Below are 21,709 nucleotides of genomic sequence, written 5' to 3' on the forward strand. Positions count from 1 at the left end.
TGGAGTTACTGGGGAATGAAGAGCAGTAGGGGGTGACTTTTTCTTTCAAAAACTATGGTAGTCACGTGGTTAAAAAATTTAAACTGTATGTAAAAGAGTTTATTGTGTACAATGCAAAATAAGTCTCCCATATAGGTTCTAACCTTAAAGGTAACTACTGTTCGTTTTTTATGTGTCCTTCTAGAAATGTTGTATGTAAATATATAAGAATACATGTGTGTGTTAATGGAAGCATGTAAGCTATTTTACACTCTTTGGTTTTTTTGCTTCTTATTTAGTATCAGCACAGTAGAGAGATTACTTTTTTAAAGGGCTGTGTAGTATTCCAAATAAAGATGTACCCATACATATTTAACCAGTTCTTTTTTGATAGATGTTTATAGATTTCAAGTTTTCCACTTTTAAAATAGTACAACAGTAAACATTCTGATGTCTTCAGTACAACCCAAGTATACCTGTAGGGCAAATTTCCAAATATGGTATTATTAAGGAGTGTGTGTGTTTTATTGAATTAGTTTCCATCAAGTATATGTTGCTAAAAAAGATGCCCTGTTATTTACAAAATATATATTCCCTCTAAAGGCTATAGCAGAGTAAGACTTGGTTTGATGCTAATGAAACTCACATGTTTACTTTTACTTTTCTTATTTTCACTTGAAGCCTGTGCCTACTGCACTGGCTCAGGTGGATAGAGAAAAGATCTATCAGTGGATCAACGAGCTGTCCAGTCCTGAAACGAGGGAAAATGCTTTGCTGGAGTTAAGTAAGAAGCGAGAATCTGTTCCTGACCTTGCACCCATGCTGTGGCATTCATTTGGTACTATTGCAGCACTTTTACAGGTGGGTGTATATAGCCATGAGTTGCATTTCATTCTAATTATAACAATTGTATCTCTCTGCCTTTGTACAAATGATTTTGAAAACTTTGGTAAGTTTTTTTTTTTTTTTAAGTGTTAACATTTGTAAGAATCATAGAAAAATCTAATAAAATGAAATTCTTGGATCCTACCCAGGAGATTTTATTTATTTAGTCTAAAATGAAAATTCTGTATTTTTAACAAGCAGCTCCCACTCCCAGATGATTTTGATGTAGGTGATGTAAGAACTGCACTTTGAGAAACACAGCTTTAGGAGTACTGTAAAATAATACTGCATAACGAGGTGGAGTGGGGATGGTGGTGGAGAGAGCGGTATAAGAACTAAAAGGTATATTCTGGGTAAAGAAAATGCTAGCGTAAAAATGTAACAGCCATAGGAGTAAAGGTGGGTATTCTTGTATATTAAAGAATAAATAACTAATATTTCATTCTGACTAGAACAGTCATTTCCATGGAATAAATTGATACGATGTAGTCCTAAGAACCAAGATATGATCATCTTTTAAAGTATTGTCCACATCCCTAATAATTAGATTAATATTTAAAATCTGTTGAGTAAATTCATATTCTGTCTGTACTGCATGTACCCAGGAAACTAGTCTTTCTTATGGGAACATTTTCTGTATAAAAATTTTACAGTTAAGATAAATGGAATTGTGTTCAGCAAATCATCACCTTTTGACAGAGAATACATATGTTCTCTGCTGTTTGTACATATCCCCACACATGTACATACTTTCTTATCTCATCCTTTTTGCACTTGCTACATGACGAAACAGAAACTTCTTTATGAGTTAAAGTGGTTGATTTATTGACATTTTCTGGCCAACTGTCTCATCACTACAACCTAAATAGGGTGTTGACAAAGGTGGGAGGAGGGGTGTCCCTCAAGTGAAAGCCTCAACAGATGATGCAGAATATAGGGAAAAGTGTGGGTAACCACAGTTCCCTCCTTAGAAATCTTCCTAGGGATAATATGTTTCAAATAGTCTCAGTCAGGTATATTTGTGATGAAAGGAATATTGTTTATTTCTGCCCCCTCTTTGATGGTTCTGTTCTTATAGGGTATACAAAATTAAAATTGTTGGCCTTCATACCATGGGAATTAAAGTTATTCCGTGCTCATATGGTGTTGATTTCCATTTTTTAGGAAATTGTAAATATTTATCCATCTATCAACCCACCCACCTTGACAGCACACCAGTCTAACAGAGTTTGCAATGCCCTAGCATTACTGCAATGTGTGGCATCACACCCAGAAACCAGGTAAATACTTTGGATGGATGTGAGGGTAGAGGTTTGTATTGAATGTGGTCCTAAACTTCTTCTGAATGATGAGAGGAGGGGCTTGCAGGAGGGTGCACCTGTGTGGGTGTGGATCTTCAGGACTCCTACTTTTTTTTTTCCTGAAGAATTTCTGGTTTCTAATTTCACCAGATTTTGGTGTAGTGGCAATATGGTACTATTTAACATGTTTTTTTTTTTTTAATTGAAGGATAATTGCTTTACAATATTGTGTTGGTTTCTGCCAAACATCAACATGCATCAACCATAGTAACATGTTCTTTTATAATTGATTTTTTAAATTGTGGTAAAATATAAATAACATAAAATATATTATTTGAACCATTTTATTTTATTTTTATTTATTCATTTTTGGCTGTGTTGGGTTTAGTTGCAACATGCAAAATTTTCATTGTGGCTTGCAGGCTTCTCTCTAGTTGTGGCATACAGGCTCAATAGTTGTGGCACATGAGCCCAATTGTCCTGCAGCATGTGGTATCTTAGTTCCCCAACCAGGGATCGAACCCACATCCCCTGCATTACAAGGCAGATTCTTAACCACTGGACCACTAGGGAAGTCCTGATTTTAAGTGTTCAGTTCAGTAGTTTTAAATATATTAATATGGAGAAGGAAATGGCAACCCACTCCAGTACTGTTGCCTGGAAAATCCTATGGACGGAGGAGCCCAATAGGCTAGTCCATGGGGTCTGTAAAAAAAAAACAACACATTAATAATGTGCCACTGTCACCAGCATCCATTTCTGTAATTCTATTCATCCTGTAAAACTGAAACTCTATACCCATTAAATAATAACTTCCCATCCCCCTGTCCCCTAGCTTCTGGTAACCACTGTTCTTCTTTCTGTCTATGATTTTGACTATTCTGAATACCTCATTATAAATGGAGTCATATAGTATTTGCTTTTTTGTGATTGGCTTATTTCACTTAACATAATGTCCTCAAGGTTCACCAGTATATTGGATATGTCAGAATTTCCTTCCTTTTTAAGGCTGAATAATATTCCCTTGTCTCATTTACTTTTTGCCTGTTGGTAGTAAGGAACTTTAAAGGAGTGGCGATCACCTCTCAGGAAAAGTCAGGTATACAGCTACTACTTGCTCCCGAATCCATGGTAGGCATCACTATGCCATGCATGAGGCACAGTGCATGGTATTTAGTAGGAATTCTCACATAGTAAGCCAGATTTGGTTTCAGAACCTTTTTGAACACAGGATTCTAGTCAACGTCTGTCATAAATGAGAATTGATGTGCAAGTTGAGAAATATTTGCCTTACTGCTGTATCTGACAAATTAAGAAAGGGGAGATTCTGTTCAGAAATCTGCTCTGTGGCTTTTATGGCCTTAAGGTGCTTAATAGTCATCTTATTAAAGCCTTTCCTCTCTTTGTCAAGTTTTCCTTATAAAATCTGAGTGCTGGATTGGCACTGACCTTTTGGAACATTAGAAACTTTGCTAAGAAAATTATTTTTAAGTACTTAAGAAAAATAAAAGAGTATTTAGTAAAAATTTTGGGATATTGGCTCTCCTATAAGGTGTAACTGTTACAAATTATATAAAGTAATAGACTGATTGCGTATTAGTTGCTGAACATACTGGCTGCAGATAAAAGTGTTTTTAGGATACTTGGTTTATCTGAAAGCTCTAACAAAGAAGTGTATTTAAGTGTAACAGATAAAACCTTGATAGTGGCTGCTTTATTTTGTTGTCTTGGTTTATAAGGTTTTGTCAGCTTGTACCTGTGAATATTATTAATATTGTTATTCACTCATAAATTAGGTAAGAGAAGACATATAGGAGAATCTCTTGTGCACTTAAGTACATTTTATGACCTATATTTAAAATTTGCAGTTGGATATTTTATCAGTTTTTAAGTACTTGGTAGTGGTTTCAGGGGAAATTTTGTGTTCCTTTAACCATTGGTCTAGGCTAGGGTTTTTCAGCCTTGACACTGTTGACATTTTGGGCTGGATAAAGTCTTTGTGGTAGGAGAAGGGGGAAAACGGGACTGTCCTATGCACTGTAAAATTTTTAGCAGCATCCCAGCCTCTGCCCAGTAGATGTCAGTCACTTCAGCTGTGACAACTAAAAATATCTCCAGATACTGCCACATGACCGAGGGGGTCAAAATTACCCCAGCTGAGAACCACTGGACTAAATTAAAGACCAGTAACCGTCTTCCCTAGAGATTTCTCAGTCAAGCAATGTTAAAGGCCTTACAAAATTAACCACCTGGGAATTTGAATGTTCAGAATCCTTAGAAATTAGCTCTAGGCTCAGAATGCAATTCTTTTTTTCTTTCAGGTCAGCATTTCTTGCAGCACACATCCCACTTTTTTTATACCCCTTTTTGCACACTGTCAGCAAAACACGACCCTTTGAGTATCTTCGGCTAACCAGTCTTGGAGTTATTGGTAAGTTATTAGGATCCTTCTGCAAGCCTGGAATCATCATCATTCATAATAGTAGTCTTGGCTTAGGTGTTTTGTCTGGTCTTTTATAGCTTTTGTTTACCTATTGTTTATTTTTGTCTTTGGGGTTGAGTCTAATAAAACAGTTTTTACTAATAAATGAATATCAAGAACATGGGTTTTCTTAACAAGTACCATTCTGAGTGTAAGGCTGTGAGGCCTAACATTTGGGATTAAATTCACTGTGTATGTAGAAATGTTTATTAATTGTAGGAAAAGTAAAGTAAAAGAGCATTAATCAACAAAGAATATAATTACAGGAATAAGAGTTTGAGTTTGTTATTTTCATTTGATTTTTCATCTTTCTCACTTCTAGGCTGTTCTCCCCTAATTCCAGGGATTTACCTTCTGTTTTACCTTGTTGAATTTTTGCATGTTCAAGTTAATTTTTTCATATGCACTTATTACTGGACATGTATCTAAAATATTTTTTACTCAAGAAAATTATATATTAGCTATTTCACATCTCAGACTCATTGCCCTCCGTTTTTTCAGTGTCTTTTTCTCATAGTTTTTGCTTGACATAATAACCAAGTAATAAGAACATCAATTATAGAAACTTTGTTTTGTTAAATTATTATCTTTATATTGAACCTGTCTTTCGTCCTTATGATTGTAAACCATGAATTAGAAAGTATAATTTGAAAGTTTGGTATTTCTCAAAAACATTTTATTCTAATTTTAAGGAGTATCTGTTATGAATGTTATGGTTTTTTACATCTTCTCCTAAGAAGTCCTCTAATTAGAAACTTTTTTGCCAGTATATTCTTTTCTGCTTTTAAGATATAAAAACTTCTCATGTAGGCTTTGAAACATCAGCATGATCCTAGCCAAAGGAAACATTTATGTTCATTATTCTAATTCAGATCATCCTACTGCTGTGGTTGGATGATGCATTTATGTTAGGATAAACGTTGATAGTGGGGAGGTGTGAAAAAAAATAGTTGGATAGTATTAAGGTAGTTGTCTATCCTTGCATATATTTTTAGAAACTCAGTTTCTCCCAAGTCATTTGAAAGAACAAGCAGAAGGTGAATGTTTGTGCCTAGACTCTTTCCTACAGTTCAAGGCTTATCAGATCAGTTTGAATATAAATGAAGTGATATATAGCATAAATTAGAAAATAGCTGAAACTGAGTAAAAATAAAAATACAAAATATCAAAATTTGTAGGATCCAGATTTAAGCAGAGCTTAGAGGAAAATTTATATCATTAAATGCTTATACTAGAAAGAAAGAAAGAGGTCTTCAATCAGTGAGCTAAGCTTTTCTTTAAGAAATTAGAAAAAGGAGCAAATTTAAGCAGAGCAAACATAAGGAAGGAAATAATAAAGACTAGATAGATATCAATAAAAATGGGAACAGAAAATCAATAGATGAAATCAGTGAAACTAATATCAGGTGTTTTTTTATTGAGACATGACAGAAACACTGTATTAGTTTTTGATATACAATATAATGATTTGGTATATGTATATATTGCAAAGTGACCACTACAGTAAGTTTAGTTAACATCCATCATGACATAGTTACACTTTTTTTCCCCTTGTGAGAAGAACTTTTTAAGATCTCTAACTTAAGATTTCTCTCAGCAGCCTTCAGACATAGACTACAGTATTGTTACTGTAGTCACCATGCTATACATTATATCTCTGGATCTTACTTACCCTGTAACTGGAAGTTTATACCTTCTGACCACCTTCACCCATTTCATCCATCTCCAATTTTTTGTTGAAAAAAAAAACAGTGAAATTAATAAACCTCTAACCAAACAGATGAGAAAAAAAAAGACACAAATTGCAAATGTGATAAATGGAAGGGGATACATTGTGTAAGACTCCTCAGACAAAAGGATAATAAGATGATACTGCTAATAACTCTCTGTCCGTAAATTTGACCACCTGGGTGAAATGGCAAATTCTTTGAAAAATACAGTCTGCTAAAGTGCACTTAAAAAGAAAAAATGTGTAAGACTTTTCCAGAATGTGCAGAGGGGGCTTCTCAACTCTTGATGAAGCCAGCAATACTCTCATAATGAAAGCAGAAAAAGATTATAGGCCAGCATCCCTGATGAACATAGATGCAGAAACTTGCGACAATATGGTAGATAGTATTATTGCATAGCAGCTATACTTCAGTTAAAATTTTTTTAAAAGAAGAAAAAATAAGATTGTCTATTCATAGACAACCTGTGTTGAAGAATCGACAGAAAAAAGCTACTAGTACTGGTGAACTTAATAAGGTTGTAGGATACAGAGTTAGTACATAAAAGTTAGTCATATTTTGGTATGCTTGAGCTAAATAGAAATTGAAATTTTACCAAAATATTTGAAAAACTTGGGTATAAATATGTGCAAAGTCTGTAGTTACAAACTGTAAAGCAATGATAAAAGAAATCGAAGAAAACCTAAATAAATTTAGAGATAAACCATGTTTATCAATTGGTATATCAATGATTCAATATTAATGATGTCATTCTGCCCACAAATGATGTACAGTTTTAGAGCAATTCTAACAAAATTCCAGTAGAAGCTTTTAATAGAAATTGGTGATCCTAGTGAAAGTCTCTCAGTCGTGTCTCTTTGTGAGCCGTGGAATTCTCTAGGCTGAGTGTAACCTTTCCCTTTTCCAGGGGATTTTTCTAACCCAGGGATCAAATCCAGGTCTCCCGCATTGCAGGCAGATTCTTTACCAGCTGAGCCACAAGAGAAGCCCTTGGTGATCCTAAGATTGTATCTGAAAAGGCAAATAAACTAGAATATCCATTTTTTAAAAAGAAGGATATAAAGTTGGAAGATACAGTCTACCTAATTTCCAGATCTACTGGAAAGCTACAAAAGTCAAGATATTGTGGTGGTAAAAAAAAAAAAAAAAGATATTTTGGTGTTGGAGAAAATAAGGACTTAGAGAGCAGAGTGGAGAGTACAGAAATAGACCCACACAAATCAGGTCAATTGGATTTTTGACAAAGACACAAAGAGAGTTTAGTGAAGAAAGGATAGTCTTTTCAATAAATGGTGGTAGAACAATTGGATATTCGTATGTAAAGCAATGAACCATGACCCATATCTTGTACTCTATACAAAATTAATTCAAGATGGATTTTAGACCCATATGTAAAAAGTCTAAATGAGATAGTAATTTGACATCTGTTGTAGGCCATATTAGTTAGTTATGGTTTGTGCTGTTTAAAGATGTAGTATTTATAGATTGCCAGTTGTGGTTAAAGCAAATGATATCACTTTCTTCTGAAGTAATTGACTATAGTTATTACAGGTCCAGACTAAGGCCTTTGATATAAAAGCTAGCGAAGCATTGAACCACTCAGGGAAGTAATTTGTTTAATGGGACTTTGCCTTCCTGTATACAGAATGGAGAGGATATCACTGAATTGTGTCTGTCATCTGGTCGGTAGTGTCAGTTTAGAAACCAGCAGAGTAGTAGAATTGGGATAATTTTGGAAATTACTTGTCTAGCTCTTGTGAATTAAAATAGCAGAGGCTTGCAAAGTGAAGGTAACTTTATCAAACTTTGGTGGAACCAGCATGAGAATCTAGGTATGTGTTTCTTGTTTAGGTATGCCCTACAGTGTTTTGCTTTTTGGGGAAAGGGGGGCAATTAAATAACCAGGAAGTCATTCATACCTATTGTGAGTAGGATTCAGAGGGCATTGTTTCTTTGTACCTGAGAGTATGCTTTAATACTGATATAGAACTTTTCTCACCAGGGCTTCCCTGGTGGCTGAGACCGTAAAGAATCTTCCTGCAATGTAGGAGACCTGGGTTCAATCCCTGGGGTGGAAGAATCCCCTGGAGAAAGGAATAACAACTCACTTCAGTTTTCTTGCCTGAAGAATTCCATGGACAGAGGGGCCTGGAAGGCTATATAGTCCACCGGGTCACAAAGGGTTGGACACAACTGAGCAACTAATACCTCACTACTTTGCCCTGGTGGCTCAGGGGCACAGAATCCATCTGCCAGTGCAGGAGATGCAGATTTGATCCCTGTATCAGGAAGATCCCCTGGAGAAGGAAGTGGCAACCCACTCCAGTATTCTTGCCTGGGAAATCATGTGGACAGAGGAGCCTGGTGGCCTATGGTGTACGGGGTCTCAGAGTCCAACATGATTAAGAAACTAAGACAACAATGACAACAAGAATTCTCTCTTACCTAAAGTACATGGAGAAGAGATGGTGATATTATTGTGTGATTGTCTACCAGAGTGATAGAACAATTATTTAAGTAGCTAAACTGATGCTAACTATGTGATGGAACAAATTTTGTACCTGATCTTTTAGTGTCAACAGTCAACCTGTGCTTTTCTTGCTCCCTTTTTTTTTTAAGCCAGGGTTTGAATCTGATTCTCTGACATATAAACCACAGTTTGTGTTGTATGTTATTTAAGTTCCACAACTAGACTGATGAACAATTTTAGTTGGAAACCCTGACTCTGAAGTAATTTTGTTTGTCCATATTTTCTTTAGGGGCTCTGGTGAAAACAGATGAGCAAGAAGTAATCAACTTTCTATTGACAACAGAAATTATCCCTTTGTGTTTGCGAATTATGGAATCTGGAAGTGAACTTTCTAAAACGGTGTGTGTTTTTATCTTAATTAGATTCTATGTTGTGTTGACTGTTGGACTACTACTTCACGGTTGAGTTATCTTTTTCTGCCTCCCTTCATGAATGTTTTTTTCTCTTTTGAATAAAAATTGTTATATAATGATGATTTAAGAACCTAGAACCATCAGAAGAATATCAAGTTAAACATTAAATTTCTCCCTTTTATCTGAACCCCCTTCTGACTCCACAGGTATATTTTTCTAGACATTCTTTATACATAATCAAGTATGTATATATATACTTGAGCTTCTGCCTGCTTTGTGTTTTAACCATGGATGGTAATGTAACTGGTTATAGAATTCTTACCTCTGTTTTCCTTCTCAGAACTCCATTATCATAGCCATGTTGTCTTCTGGTACTGAATGTTGTGAAATCTTGAGTCAGCCTAATATTTTCCTTGTCAGATTTTTTTCTGAAAGAGCCTACTCATTGTGTCTTTTTTGTCGCTGTTAATGTTTATAGTTACCCCTTTGTTTTGGCCTCTTGCTTAAGCAACATCGGTTATGCTGTATTGTCTATTTTTCATGTGTCTCTTCTCACCCTCTAATTTCTTTCTATATTTAATTTCATATAATGTGATTTTTCTCAAGGCTACTTTTCCATGTTGCTATTTTTAGCAGTATCTAACCTCTGCTTCTAAAGTATATCTGGTCACATTGACTGCTCACTTTAATTTTTAATTAGGTAAGTATTGCTGAGTTGGATATAAGCAGATGTAATGATTTAAAGTTTGTTTGTTGTGAATATGCAGTACAAATAAAGTAAAAATTCATACGCTACTACAAGTGGGTATACAAGCAAATAAATGTAAGTCTTCTACCTTACCTCTCAGTTCTTCTCAGTAGTAACCAGTATTATTACTTTCTTGTAGAATCTTTCTATAAATATTTTATGTATACATGTAGCAGTTTTAATTTTGTATTAATTTTTTCCCTCTAGTCTCTGCTTCTCAGTTCTCCTGTTGTTTCAGCTCTTCTTTGAATTTTGTATTTTCTTTTAACTTTTTAAAAATGTTTTTCAAAGTTCATATTTGCTTTAGTTTCCTTGAAAATGCAGATAAGTATTACTTGCTACCGTTTCTTGGGTTATGTCTCTATAAAAGTTTCCCTGTGGGAGTCTTTCTGACCAGGATTGCTGTTTGTTTAAAAATAATGGATGGAAAGAGAGATGTTATAAGCTGAAGTTGGCTGTTTTTAAGTCAAGTGTTTTGCCTCTGAATACTTTTCCACCCAGCCTGCCAGTCTAGGGTGTGTGTTTTAGAGAGGATTTATACCTCTGCCTTCAACTTTCTACTAAACACACAAAGGATAAGTGACATGTGATCTGTGTTCATCCTTTTCTTTTCTCATTTCTTCCTTAATTTATTTTGTTAATTTCAGTGGATTTCTGGGACAGGATTGGAATGGTTACAACTGTATTCTGTTGTTTTTAAATTCATAGTTGCCTGTCAATAGGTGTTTTTCAAGTTGGCTTCTTACGGCTGGGACAGAAAAAGATTCATTTCTTCTTTTTTGACATTTCTTCCAGGAGCCCCCATCCTAACGATCCCTCCCCCTGTTTTCATTCCTTGCCTATTACTAAAATTAATTCATCCTTGATGTTTGGAAGTTCCCATCGACCTTTACACTTCAATTAGAATGCTGCTTCTATCCTGCCTTAGTACATGGTTTGTAGTCAGTTTCTGGCATGTCTGTCTTCTTTTGCTCCATGCAGGCAAAGACCTTGTCGTGTTCACTTTTCATGTACAAATCCTTAGTCTCAGGCCTTGCCATAGTAGGCATCAGGTAAAACAGAGGTTCTCAATCAAGGCTGTGTGACATGATCACCTGTCAAGTGTTTTAAAAACATCAGTGTCCAGGTTCCATCTCTGACCTACTGAACCGTTGTCCAGAATGATAAAGTATGGACATTTGTGTGTTTTTTTTTGTTTGTTTTTTGTTTTTTTAAATCCCTCTGGGTAAGTGTATAGTATGTTCTTTTGGAAAGCTGTTCAGTGGTACCCACTATAAACATAAGTCTACCCTATGACTCAGCAGTCCCACTCCTGCATATATACCCAAGAAAAATGAGCTCTACAGAATTCCTTGGCGGTTAGGACCCCATGCTTTCACTGCCAAGGGCCCAGATCCGATCCCTGGTCGAGAAACTAAAGTCCCACAAGGCACATGGCGCACACACACATACCCAGAAAATGAGCTCTTATGGGCATCAGAACATGTATAGGAGTGTTTATGGCACTTTTGCTCATGAAAGGTAAACTGTAATATATTTGCAAAATAAACTACACAGTAGTTAAGAATGAACTGTTGATATATGCAGCATAGGTGATATTACGTCAGATGAAAGAAGCCAGGCACATATGAGTTCATACTGTATGACCATTATTTTATTTTTATTGAAGTATATAGAATATATAGATACATACTGTCTTCCACTGTAGATTATTACAAGATACTGAGTATAGTTCCCTATGCTATACAATTGGTCCTTGTTGGTTATCTGTTTATATTGTTGTTGTTCAGTCACTCAGTTGTGTCTGACTCTTTGCAACTCCATGGACTGCAGCGTGCCAGACTTCCCTGACCTTCACCATCTCCCAGAGCTTGCTCACACTCATTTCCATTGAGTCATGGTGCCATCCAACCATCTCATCCTCTGTAGTCCCCTTTTCCTCCTCCCTTCAATCTTTCCCAGCATCAGGGTCTTTTCTAATGAGTCAGCTTATAGTATTGTGTTTATGTAAATCCCAACTTCCTAATGTTCTGTATTTTAATCTGGTTGTGGTTCACAGATGTGGAATAGGTAAAAATCAAAATACACTTAAGATTAGTACACTTAACACATTTTATTGTGTATATGTCTGTTTGATTTTCTTATTGGTGCTATAAAAAATTGCCACGAGCTTGGTGGCTTAAAACACCACCAGTTTATTCTCTTATGGTTCTGGAAGCCAGAAACCGTAAATCAGTTTAACCAGCTTAAGTCAGGGTGCTGGTAAGGATGGCATTGCTTCTGGAGACTCTAGGAGTGAATCTCTTCCCTTGCTTTTTTTCAGCTTTCTTTATATATATCTATGACTTTATTTGTTTATTTTTTGTTGTGCTGGGTCTTTGTTGCTACACGGGCTTTCTCTAGTTGTGGCGAACGGGGCTCCTCTTTAGTTTTAGTGTGCAGACTCCTCATTGCAGTGGTTTCTCTCGTTGCAGAGCATGGACTCTAGGGCTTAAGCTTCGATAGTTGAGGCTCCTGGGCTACAGGGCACAGGCTCAGTAGTTGTACATGGGCCCAGTTGCTCTGAGAAATGTGGGATCTTCCCAGATCAAGGATCAAACCTGTGTCTCCTGCATTGGCAGGTGAACTGCCTTTTTCAGCTTTTAGGATTGCACATCTTGGCTATTCTTCCCTCTTCCGTCTTGACAGCCGCGGTGTACCATGTTCAAATCTCTGCATCTGTCACGTCACCTTTGTTATGGTCACATCTCCCTCCACTTCCCTTTTATAAGAACCCTTGCGATAATGACCTTTAGGGCCCACCTGGATCATCCAAGATGGTTAATCCCCCCAAAATTCTTAACAGTCACATCTGCAAAAGTACCTTTTGCCTTATGAAGTAGCATCCCCAGGGTTTAGTGATTACGACCTGGATATGTTTGGGGACCATTATTTAGCTAACCACAATGTTATACACCAGTAAAACAGTAAAATAAAACAAATAAGTCCCACAGTTGATTCTGATGAGCAGCTAAGGAAGAGAATCATTTATAATAATCATTTGAATTGAATTAAAACTTTTTTAACCCCATCTGTGTAAAAGTTAATGAGCTTAAATTGAGCTTAAATGGAGTGTATTCTTTATTATTGTTGGAAGTTTTTGAAGGGAGGCTTAAAAATCTTATTTTCTTAACGGTCTTTTTAAGAAGAGGAAAAATCTTACCTAACTCATTTGGAAGAGATGAGGCATGGCTGCCTTTCTGAAATCATCTTGGCCCATGGAAAAGTAGGAGGCTCTGTGTTTAACTAGGTTTGGATCTCAACTCTGATTTAGTCACTTTGTTGCTTGGGATCTTAACCTGGCAAGTTATTGATTGATTAACAGTTATACCTGGCACATAGGTGTTCAATAAGAAAACCTGTTTTTAAGACTCTGATAATTACCTTCTCTTTTTAAGTAAAATAACAATGGTACCTACCTCATAGGTTTATTGTGAAAATAAGATAAGGAATGTTACAGCTTTAGGAAAAATTCTGGCACATAATGTTGAATATGGTAATAATAAATTTTTTTGTACTGTACATAAGGTGTCATAATTAAGTTATCTAGAATGCAAGGGTATTTTCTTAGTTTTCTGCTTCATGGTTATTCCTAGGGGAGGAGTAGACAGTTGGAAGACAAGTCTGAGCAATGTTTTAGACTCCCTAATTTTGTTTTACTCCAGGTTGCCACATTTATCCTCCAGAAGATCCTCTTAGATGACACTGGTTTGGCTTATATATGTCAGACATATGAGCGTTTCTCCCATGTCGCCATGATCTTGGTGAGTTCTTTCCTTTACCTTTTTTATTTATTTGGCCATGTTGGATCTTAGCTGTGGCATGGGGGATCTTCTGTTGGAGTGCGTAGGCTTCTTTCTAGTTGTGACACCTGGGCTTTAGAGTGCACAGGCTCAGTAGTTGTGTAGGCTTAGTTGCCCCAGGATATGTGGGATCTTAGTTCCCCAACCAGGGATTGATCCTGAGTCCCCCTGCATTGCAAGGAGGATTCTTAACCACTGGACCACCAGGGCTTCTGATCACACAACTTAGTTTCTTTGCAGTCAACACTGAGCTACTTCAGTCTCCCAACAGGAAACAACAACCATGAAACCTTGTATAACAGTTCTCGCAATATCTGGTCTCTGAAACCAACTAGGGTTATTCTGTGTTTTGTATGTTCTTTCCTACCCCACTTTGTTTTGGGGGAAACAGGGTAAGATGGTCCTGCAGCTATCCAAAGAACCTTCCGCCCGTTTGCTGAAGCATGTAGTAAGATGTTACCTTCGACTCTCAGATAACCCCAGGTAAACATTTATAGAATGTATAGGACTTCGGGGAAATAAACTGATAAGTGTCTGCCCCGTCTCATGTCATGGCTTCTATATCTTTAGGACAGGGAAGGGATAAAACTAATTTAGCTCGTCTGAGACAGACCTTGATTAATTTCTTTCAAAATCTGAAATGCTAAATTTGAAAATCCATCAGAGTGTTGTCTCCCCACCAAAACTGTGTACCCTACTCTAAAATTCCCGAGAGTTCAGACAGTGAATCTCATGATCCATTACTCCTGTGGTTTGAGCTTTCTGTTCTACTCTCGGCGGTCAGAAAGAAAAGTATATTTTCAAAGATCTCTTAAGAAAGGAGCAAGCCCAGAAGGCTATTGAATTGTATCTCTAGTTCTCCTCTTGATTCCTGTAAAGTGCTTGAGCTAATTATTTTACCTATTTCTTTGTGCCAGAAATCATACATTGTAGATACAGTGCATTTTAGAAAAATTTGACCTCTTTGCTTTGTAAATCCATAATTTATGCTGAAAGCCACTTGCTCATATTCTGCTAAATCACATAATGGGATGATTTCTATGTTCCTAGGAATGGGGATAACTTGATTAATGTGAACTTCTGCCACTGAGGTTATTTAAGCCCTAAGTATTTCTTTGACCATTTTCTCCTGTTCTTTAGTGGTTCCTGACTTCACCAAGTTTGAAAATACATTTATTTAAAACTCTCCTTGTAAAAGAAACTAGGCTAAGTACAAAAGCCATAACTTAAAAAAAAAAAACAGCCTTATAAATAGTTAATTTACCTTTATGAGTTTTCAGATTTGACTTTTACTGGTAATATTTTAAAGAAAATGAAATATTTGAAAGTTCATCTGATAATAACTTTACAGTAGTTTTACTGCTCATCTCTTAAGAGTTTTAACATAAAACTGAAGCTGTTTTTGGAAAGACACAAATTTTTATGAATCAGGTCATATCCCGTTAATGTTCTGATTTTGGAATGTTTTGTTTGCTGTCACCCATATATTTTTAACATGAGTATTTCGACAACTGTAATAAATCAGAAAGTAGTTTGAAGTAAATTGTTGCATCATTTTATTCTATTTGTTTTGTCACAAAGTTCAGTGTAGGGAAAACATTCTGAAAATGTTTACAGACAGCAGATCCTGGAGGTCTCTAAGCCTGTGTCTAATATAAGCTTTAGAGAATTTTAATGGCTTCTTAAAGTACTTGACAGAGCCATAGATTCCCAGGATTCTATATATTTATATCTAAGAAAAGGGCTCTTTCCTGTCCCCCAATGTGGGTTTATTTGTTTGGTCTCCCTGGTTGGTTTGTTTTTGATGTAGGGCACGTGAAGCACTCAGGCAGTGTCTCCCTGACCAGCTGAAGGATACGACCTTCGCCCAGGTGCTAAAAGACGACACCACCACCAAACGCTGGCTTGCACAACTGGTGAAGAACCTGCAAGAGGGTCAGGTCACTGATCCCCGGGGGATTCCCCTGCCCCCTCAGTGATCTTCCCCCATCCCCTCCCACTACTCCCCGCAAGTTGGGGGAGGGAGGGGGAACCTGCAAGGAAAACAGCTCAGGTTTTATCACCGCCGACTGGGAATAGACGACCTCAATGCTGAACTGCACTGGAGAAAAGGGGCACGGTACCCCCACTGAGGTGTATGAGCTGCCATCTCAGGCTGCCTTGAGGACCTGGGCTCCCTCTGCTACTCCCAGGAAACGGGCTCCTGACACAGCAGTCTGCCGCCACAGCCAAGGAGGGTGTCAACACCAGCAAATGCTGTATTTGCAGCAGGCCCACGATGACCCTTCTCCCTCACCTCTACTCAGCCACTGGCAGGGAGGGGAGACTGGTGGCAGCAGCAGCGCTCTAGGCACGGTGAACGCCTGGGACCAAACCATGTGGCGTTTTCTTCTTTTGCCTTCCTGGAAGACTCGAGATGTGTCACTCCATCCTCTCTCTCAGTATTTGTTTACTTTGGATTTTTGTTTTTAATCTTAGAGAGAGGTGTGTTTAGTGGACACAAGCTGTAATATTCAGCAAACCTTTTGTCAGTTGGCACTGTTTACAAGTCTGTTAGCTGCATAAGCTCAATAAAAAGTTGGTCTGGGCATTACATCCCCTCTAGGAGGCCAATAGCTGCGTGAGCTGTTGGGGGAAATGGGAGGCAGGGGAAGGATATGAAGCCAAAGGACAGCAGGAACCCACCACCTATTTCCCTTCCCTTCTCCATTCTTCTACCCCCAGTTCTGGATGCCACAAGGACCTTAACCTCGCTTCTGGCTTTCGCTGCTAGCTTTTCCAAATCTCAGTGCTCTTCCCTTCTTCACTTTCCTAAACTTAAAACAGGCGTCTTAATTCACCAGACTGTCCTGGAAGGATATTGTATTGAGAGGAGATGATGAATGTCACCTTCAGTTCAAGTCCTCAGAGACATTTTCTGGATGACTTTTAAAAGGAAGGGTATCTGGGCTTATGATGATAGGCTCCTTGATCCTATTCTTTGTTTTGGTGTAAATCTACAATTCCAAGTGTCTTCATGATTGTACTTGAAGCAGTATTAACTGAATGAGTTAATTTTATTCAGATTTAAGATAGAGGACTGGACTCTGCTTGCTCACTCAGTATTGTTGGGTTTTTTGGTTTTTTGTTTTTTGGTTTTTGTTTTTTTTCTTTTGTTTTGGACACATTCCCTTATGGTCTGTGGGAATTGTGAGATTGTCTCTGTAATATTTTTCACTTTTTCGTACTGTGTCAGAGAATCTCCCTTTCTTCTATGGGTCTTTAAATGACTCTATTCATTATCCAGAGGTTTGACTCTGCGATCCAATGTAGATTAAATTGCCTTGCTTTCCCCCAGTCCTTCCACCTGCCATTACCTACTGTCTCTCTAATCCTCATCTCCAGTCAAAGATGGAATTTATAACCCAACTAGAGAGACCAAATATTTTCAGTCCACATCTTACACAGTTGAAGGTGAGTCTGAACACATTTGAGGAGAGTTACAGGGGGCAGGCTCAGAAAAACCTTTGCAGGGGCAGTTTTGCCAACCAAAGGGCTCTTTTAAGCCGACTTTCACAAAGGGAGCCGGCCTTATTAGTTGGCTTCTGTCTCTCTAGAGCCAAGAAAGTAGTAATGAAGTAGCCTAGATGTAGGAAGGGTAGAATAAGCACTTACTCCCCAGCTTTCAAAAATGAAGAGGAGAACCAGGCCAGCTCTCACTAAGCTCAAGCCTGAGGAGAAGAGGCCTTGGAGGAAGCAGAGAACAGCATGGACTGGATAAACGTCTTGACTCCCTTCAGCCCGCAGTTTCTGCCCTGCAGAGTCCAGCTAGGGTAACCCTGATTTTTGCCAACCGCCTTCCTGCTGAGCCAAAGTTTTCTCATTCCCTCTCCTTTGGGGAAGCAGCTGAGGCCCCAGGCTATGCTTCCTGAGAAATTATCTTCTCCATCTTTCGGTGCATTGGCCATTGTACTGTGCCAATAGTGTCTTAATTCTTGTACCATCTAATCTCAGCGGGCCTTGGACCCCACGTAGGAGTTGGGGGGAGGGGTGGAAATGGGTATTGTGCCGTGTAGTTGGTCCTGATGTCGTGTGTGAATAAAGAGACCCCCTCCCCTCATTTTGTGTGTTCTGTCCCTCTCACTTCCTCAACAGGACTGAAATAAAAATGCTTCTGTTTTTATAACAATAGTTTTTCCTTTAAACTGTGGAGATTGGATTTTGTCATTGTGGAGATATCTAGGCACTTTGGTCGATGATCCTTGTCAACCTTGCCTCTCTACCTCTGTGCACCTACACATACACACTGTCCTACCAAGAGGGCAGTGATGGTTCCTTTGTGGATAGGTCCTTTGGGAGAGTCTTACTGATGTTTAAAAGCTGTTTGGGAGGCTGGGATGGCATCTTTTTTCTGATGAAGTATCTTGCTTAAACAGAACTTCACTCCTGGCTGTAGTGGCCAGAACCTAGTACTGGTGTGAGAGAGGCTTCCCTAAGTGAAGAGATAAAACTTGAAACATTTTATCACCAACTTTGATGTCCATTTCCTTGCGGGGTTCAAGACTTCTATTTCCAGACTTGTTTCCATCCATTTCTGGCTCTCAGTGTGACAGAGCCAACCTCTGTTTCCACCTTCTTTTTTGTGAGGCTTGAGAGCCTTTGTTTCAGTGGTGGAACAGGACAAGGAGAGGTACTGGTAACCTTCAGAGCATGCCTTCCTTACTAACAGTATGTATGATTCCCTTGCTAACTATTCCTGTTGCTCAAAGGCTGGGGAAGTGTGAGGGGGAAGAGGAGGAATATGCAAGGTTACTCTATTAAAAGTCCAAGGAAAACATTTGAAATGGAGAAACAATAGAACGAAATGACATTTTTCTTCCCTGAATATTGCAGAATTTCATTTTTAAAAAATACATGTATTTCAAAAGCAGATATAATAGGTTGAGTTGAACAACACAAACCTAGCCTAACTGACATACTTAAAATACTGTAACTCAACCAACAATGCACATATTTGTAATTGCACCAAAAGCTTTCACCAAAATTGATCATAGCTCAACTATCAGGTAAGCTATAAGTAAGGAAAATTTTCCCCCAAATTAAAATAATACAGTGTTCTCTGAACACAGAGGGATTAAGCTAGAGGGGTAAAAAACTGGAAAGTCCCTAACTTATAAAACAGTATAATTCTAAGTAACTCACTCATCACATGAAAAAAAAAGTACAAAGGAAATTAGAAAAAAAAATAGTAATGAAGACACCTTATGTCAAGAAACTGGGAAAGAGGGATGTCCCTGATAGTCTAGTGGCTAGGAGTTGGCAGGGGGCCCAGGTTCAATCCCTGGTCAGGGAACTGAATCACGTGCTGCAACTAAAAATACCACAACTAAAAAAATAAACCTGTATGCTGCGGCTGGGGATACCAAGTGCCACAGCAAGGACCTTGTCCAGCCAAATAAAACATAAACTAGGAAAGAATAGCAAATTCAAGAAGTAGAAGAAATGCCAAAAATAAAGAAAAAAAACATGTATAGTAACCAAAAGTCATTCCCTCAAAAACAGTAAAACTGATAAAGCTATAGACTGATCTGGAAAAAAGTGAATGTTAGAAATGAAATAAAAGAGACATCACTTATATCTTAGTCACCAATCTCATGAACTTCAGAAGCTATAGTGAAAAAACAGGTCTGAATTAAAATTAAGGAGCGGTGGCTGTGTGGGCACAGGAGGGCTTAGAGGAGCTATTCCATGTTCAAGGTCAGGAGGGGCAGCGGTGAGGAGATACCCCTCACCCAAGGTAAGGAGCAGCGGCTTCGCTTTGCTGGAGCAGCCGTAAAGAGATACCCCACATCCAAGGTAAGAGAAACCCAAGTAAGACAGTAGATGTTGCAAGAAGGCAGACACACTGTAACCATAATCACAGAAAACTAGTCAATCTAATCACACTAGGACCACAGCCTCATCTAACTCAATGAAACTAAGCCATGCCCTGTGGGGCCACCCAGGATGGTCGGGCATGGTGGAGAGGTCTGACACAATGTGGTTCACTGGAGAAGGGAATGGCAAACCACTTCAGTATTCTTGCCTTGAGAACCCCATGAACAGTATGAAAAGGCAAAATGATAGGATACTGAACAAGGAACTGTCCAGGTCAGTAGGTCCCCAATATGCTACTGGAGATCAGTGGAGAAATAAATCCAGAAAGAATGAAGGGATGGAGCCAAAGCAAAAACAATACCCAGCTGTGGATGTAACTGGTGATAGAAGCAAGGTCCGATGCTGTAAAGAGCAATATTGCATAGGAACCTGGAATGTCAGGTCCATGAATCAAAGCAAATTGGAAGTGGTCAAACGAGATGGCAAGAGTGAATGTCAACATTCTAGGAATCAGTGAGCTAAAATGGGCTGGAATGGGTGAATTTAACTCGACCATTATATCTACTACTGCGGGCAGGAATCCCTCAGAAGAAATGGAGTAGCCATCATGGTCAACAAGAGTCCGAAATGCAGTACTTGGATGCAATCCGAAAAACGACAGAACGATCTCTGTTGTCTCCAAGGCAAACCATTCAGTATCACAATAATCCAAGTCTATGCCCCAACCAGTAACACTGAAGAAGCTGAAGTTGAACGGTTCTATGAAGACCTACAAGACCTTTCAGAACTAACACCCAAAAAAGATGTCCTTTTCATTATAGGGAACTGGAATGCAAAAGTGGGAAAACAAGAAACACCTGGAGTAACAGGCAAATTTGGCCTTGGAATACCGAATGAAGCAGGGCAATGGCTAATAGAGGTTTGCCAAGAAAATGCACTGGTCATAGCAAACACCCTCTTCCAACAACACAAAAGAAGACTCTACACATGGATCAGCAGATGGTTAACACCGAAATCAGATTGATTCTATTCTTTGCAGCCAAAGATGGAGAAGCTCTATACAGTCAGCAAAAACAAGACCAGGAGCTGACTGTGGCTCAGATCATGAACTCCTTATTGCCAAATTCAGACTTAAATTGAAGAAAGTAGGGAAAACCACTAGACCATTCATGTATGACCTACATCAAATCCCTATTGATTATACAGTGGAAGTGAGAAATAGATTAAAGGGACTAGATCTGATAGAGTGCCTGATGAACTATGGAATGAGGTTCGTGACATTGTACGGGAGACAGGGATCAAGACCATCCCCGTGGAAAAGAAATGCAGAAAAGCAAAATGGCTGTCTGAGGAGGCCTTACAAATAGCTGTGAAAAGAAGAGAAGGGAAAAGCAAAGGAGAAAAGGAAAGATATAAGCATCTGAATGCAGAATTCCAAAGAATAGCAAGAAGAGATAAGAAAGCCTTCCTCAGCAATCAGTGCAAAAAAATAGAGGAAAACAACAGGATGGGAAAGACTAGAGATGTCTTCAAGAAAATTATAGAGACACCAAGGGAAGATTTCACGCAAAGATGGGCTTGATAAAGGACAGAAATGGTATGGAACAGAAGCAGAAGATAATAAGAAGAGATGGTAAGAATACACAGAATAACTATACAAAAAAGATCTTCACCACCCAGATAATCACGATGGTGCGATCACTCATCTAGAGCCAGACATCCTGGAATGTGAAGTCAAGTGGGGCTTAGAAAGCATCACTATGAACAAAGCTAGTGGAGGTGATGGAATTCCAGTTGAGCTATTTCAAATCCTGAAAGATGATGCTGTGAAAGTGCTGCATTCAATATGCCAGCAAATTTGGAAAACTCAGCAGTGGCCACAGGACTGGAAAAGGTCAGTTTTCATTCCAATTCCACAGAAAGGCAATGCCAAAGAATGCTCAAACTACTGCACAATTGCACTCATCTCACATGCTAGTAAAGTAATGCTCAAAATTCTCCAA

At 38.3% G+C, this 21,709-nt stretch overlaps 1 protein-coding gene across 1 annotated transcript in view; it reads left to right on the top strand.

Moving 5' to 3' along the window:
• Positions 1 to 18,015, top strand: part of CNOT9 (CCR4-NOT transcription complex subunit 9) — a 31,022-nt gene extending 13,007 nt beyond the window's left edge. Inside the window, exons 2-8 of the mRNA XM_004004926.6 lie at positions 661 to 840; positions 2,029 to 2,144; positions 4,487 to 4,596; positions 9,137 to 9,246; positions 13,713 to 13,811; positions 14,242 to 14,333; positions 15,661 to 18,015. Coding sequence (XP_004004975.1) covers positions 661 to 840; positions 2,029 to 2,144; positions 4,487 to 4,596; positions 9,137 to 9,246; positions 13,713 to 13,811; positions 14,242 to 14,333; positions 15,661 to 15,829 — 876 coding nt within the window. The 3' untranslated portion in view covers positions 15,830 to 18,015. The remainder of the gene's footprint in view (positions 1 to 660; positions 841 to 2,028; positions 2,145 to 4,486; positions 4,597 to 9,136; positions 9,247 to 13,712; positions 13,812 to 14,241; positions 14,334 to 15,660) is intronic.
• The last annotated feature ends 3,694 nt before the right edge of the window (positions 18,016 to 21,709 follow it).

The sequence above is a fragment of the Ovis aries genome, chromosome 2, assembly GCF_016772045.2.
Source record: "Ovis aries strain OAR_USU_Benz2616 breed Rambouillet chromosome 2, ARS-UI_Ramb_v3.0, whole genome shotgun sequence".
Lineage (NCBI taxonomy): Eukaryota > Metazoa > Chordata > Mammalia > Artiodactyla > Bovidae > Ovis > Ovis aries.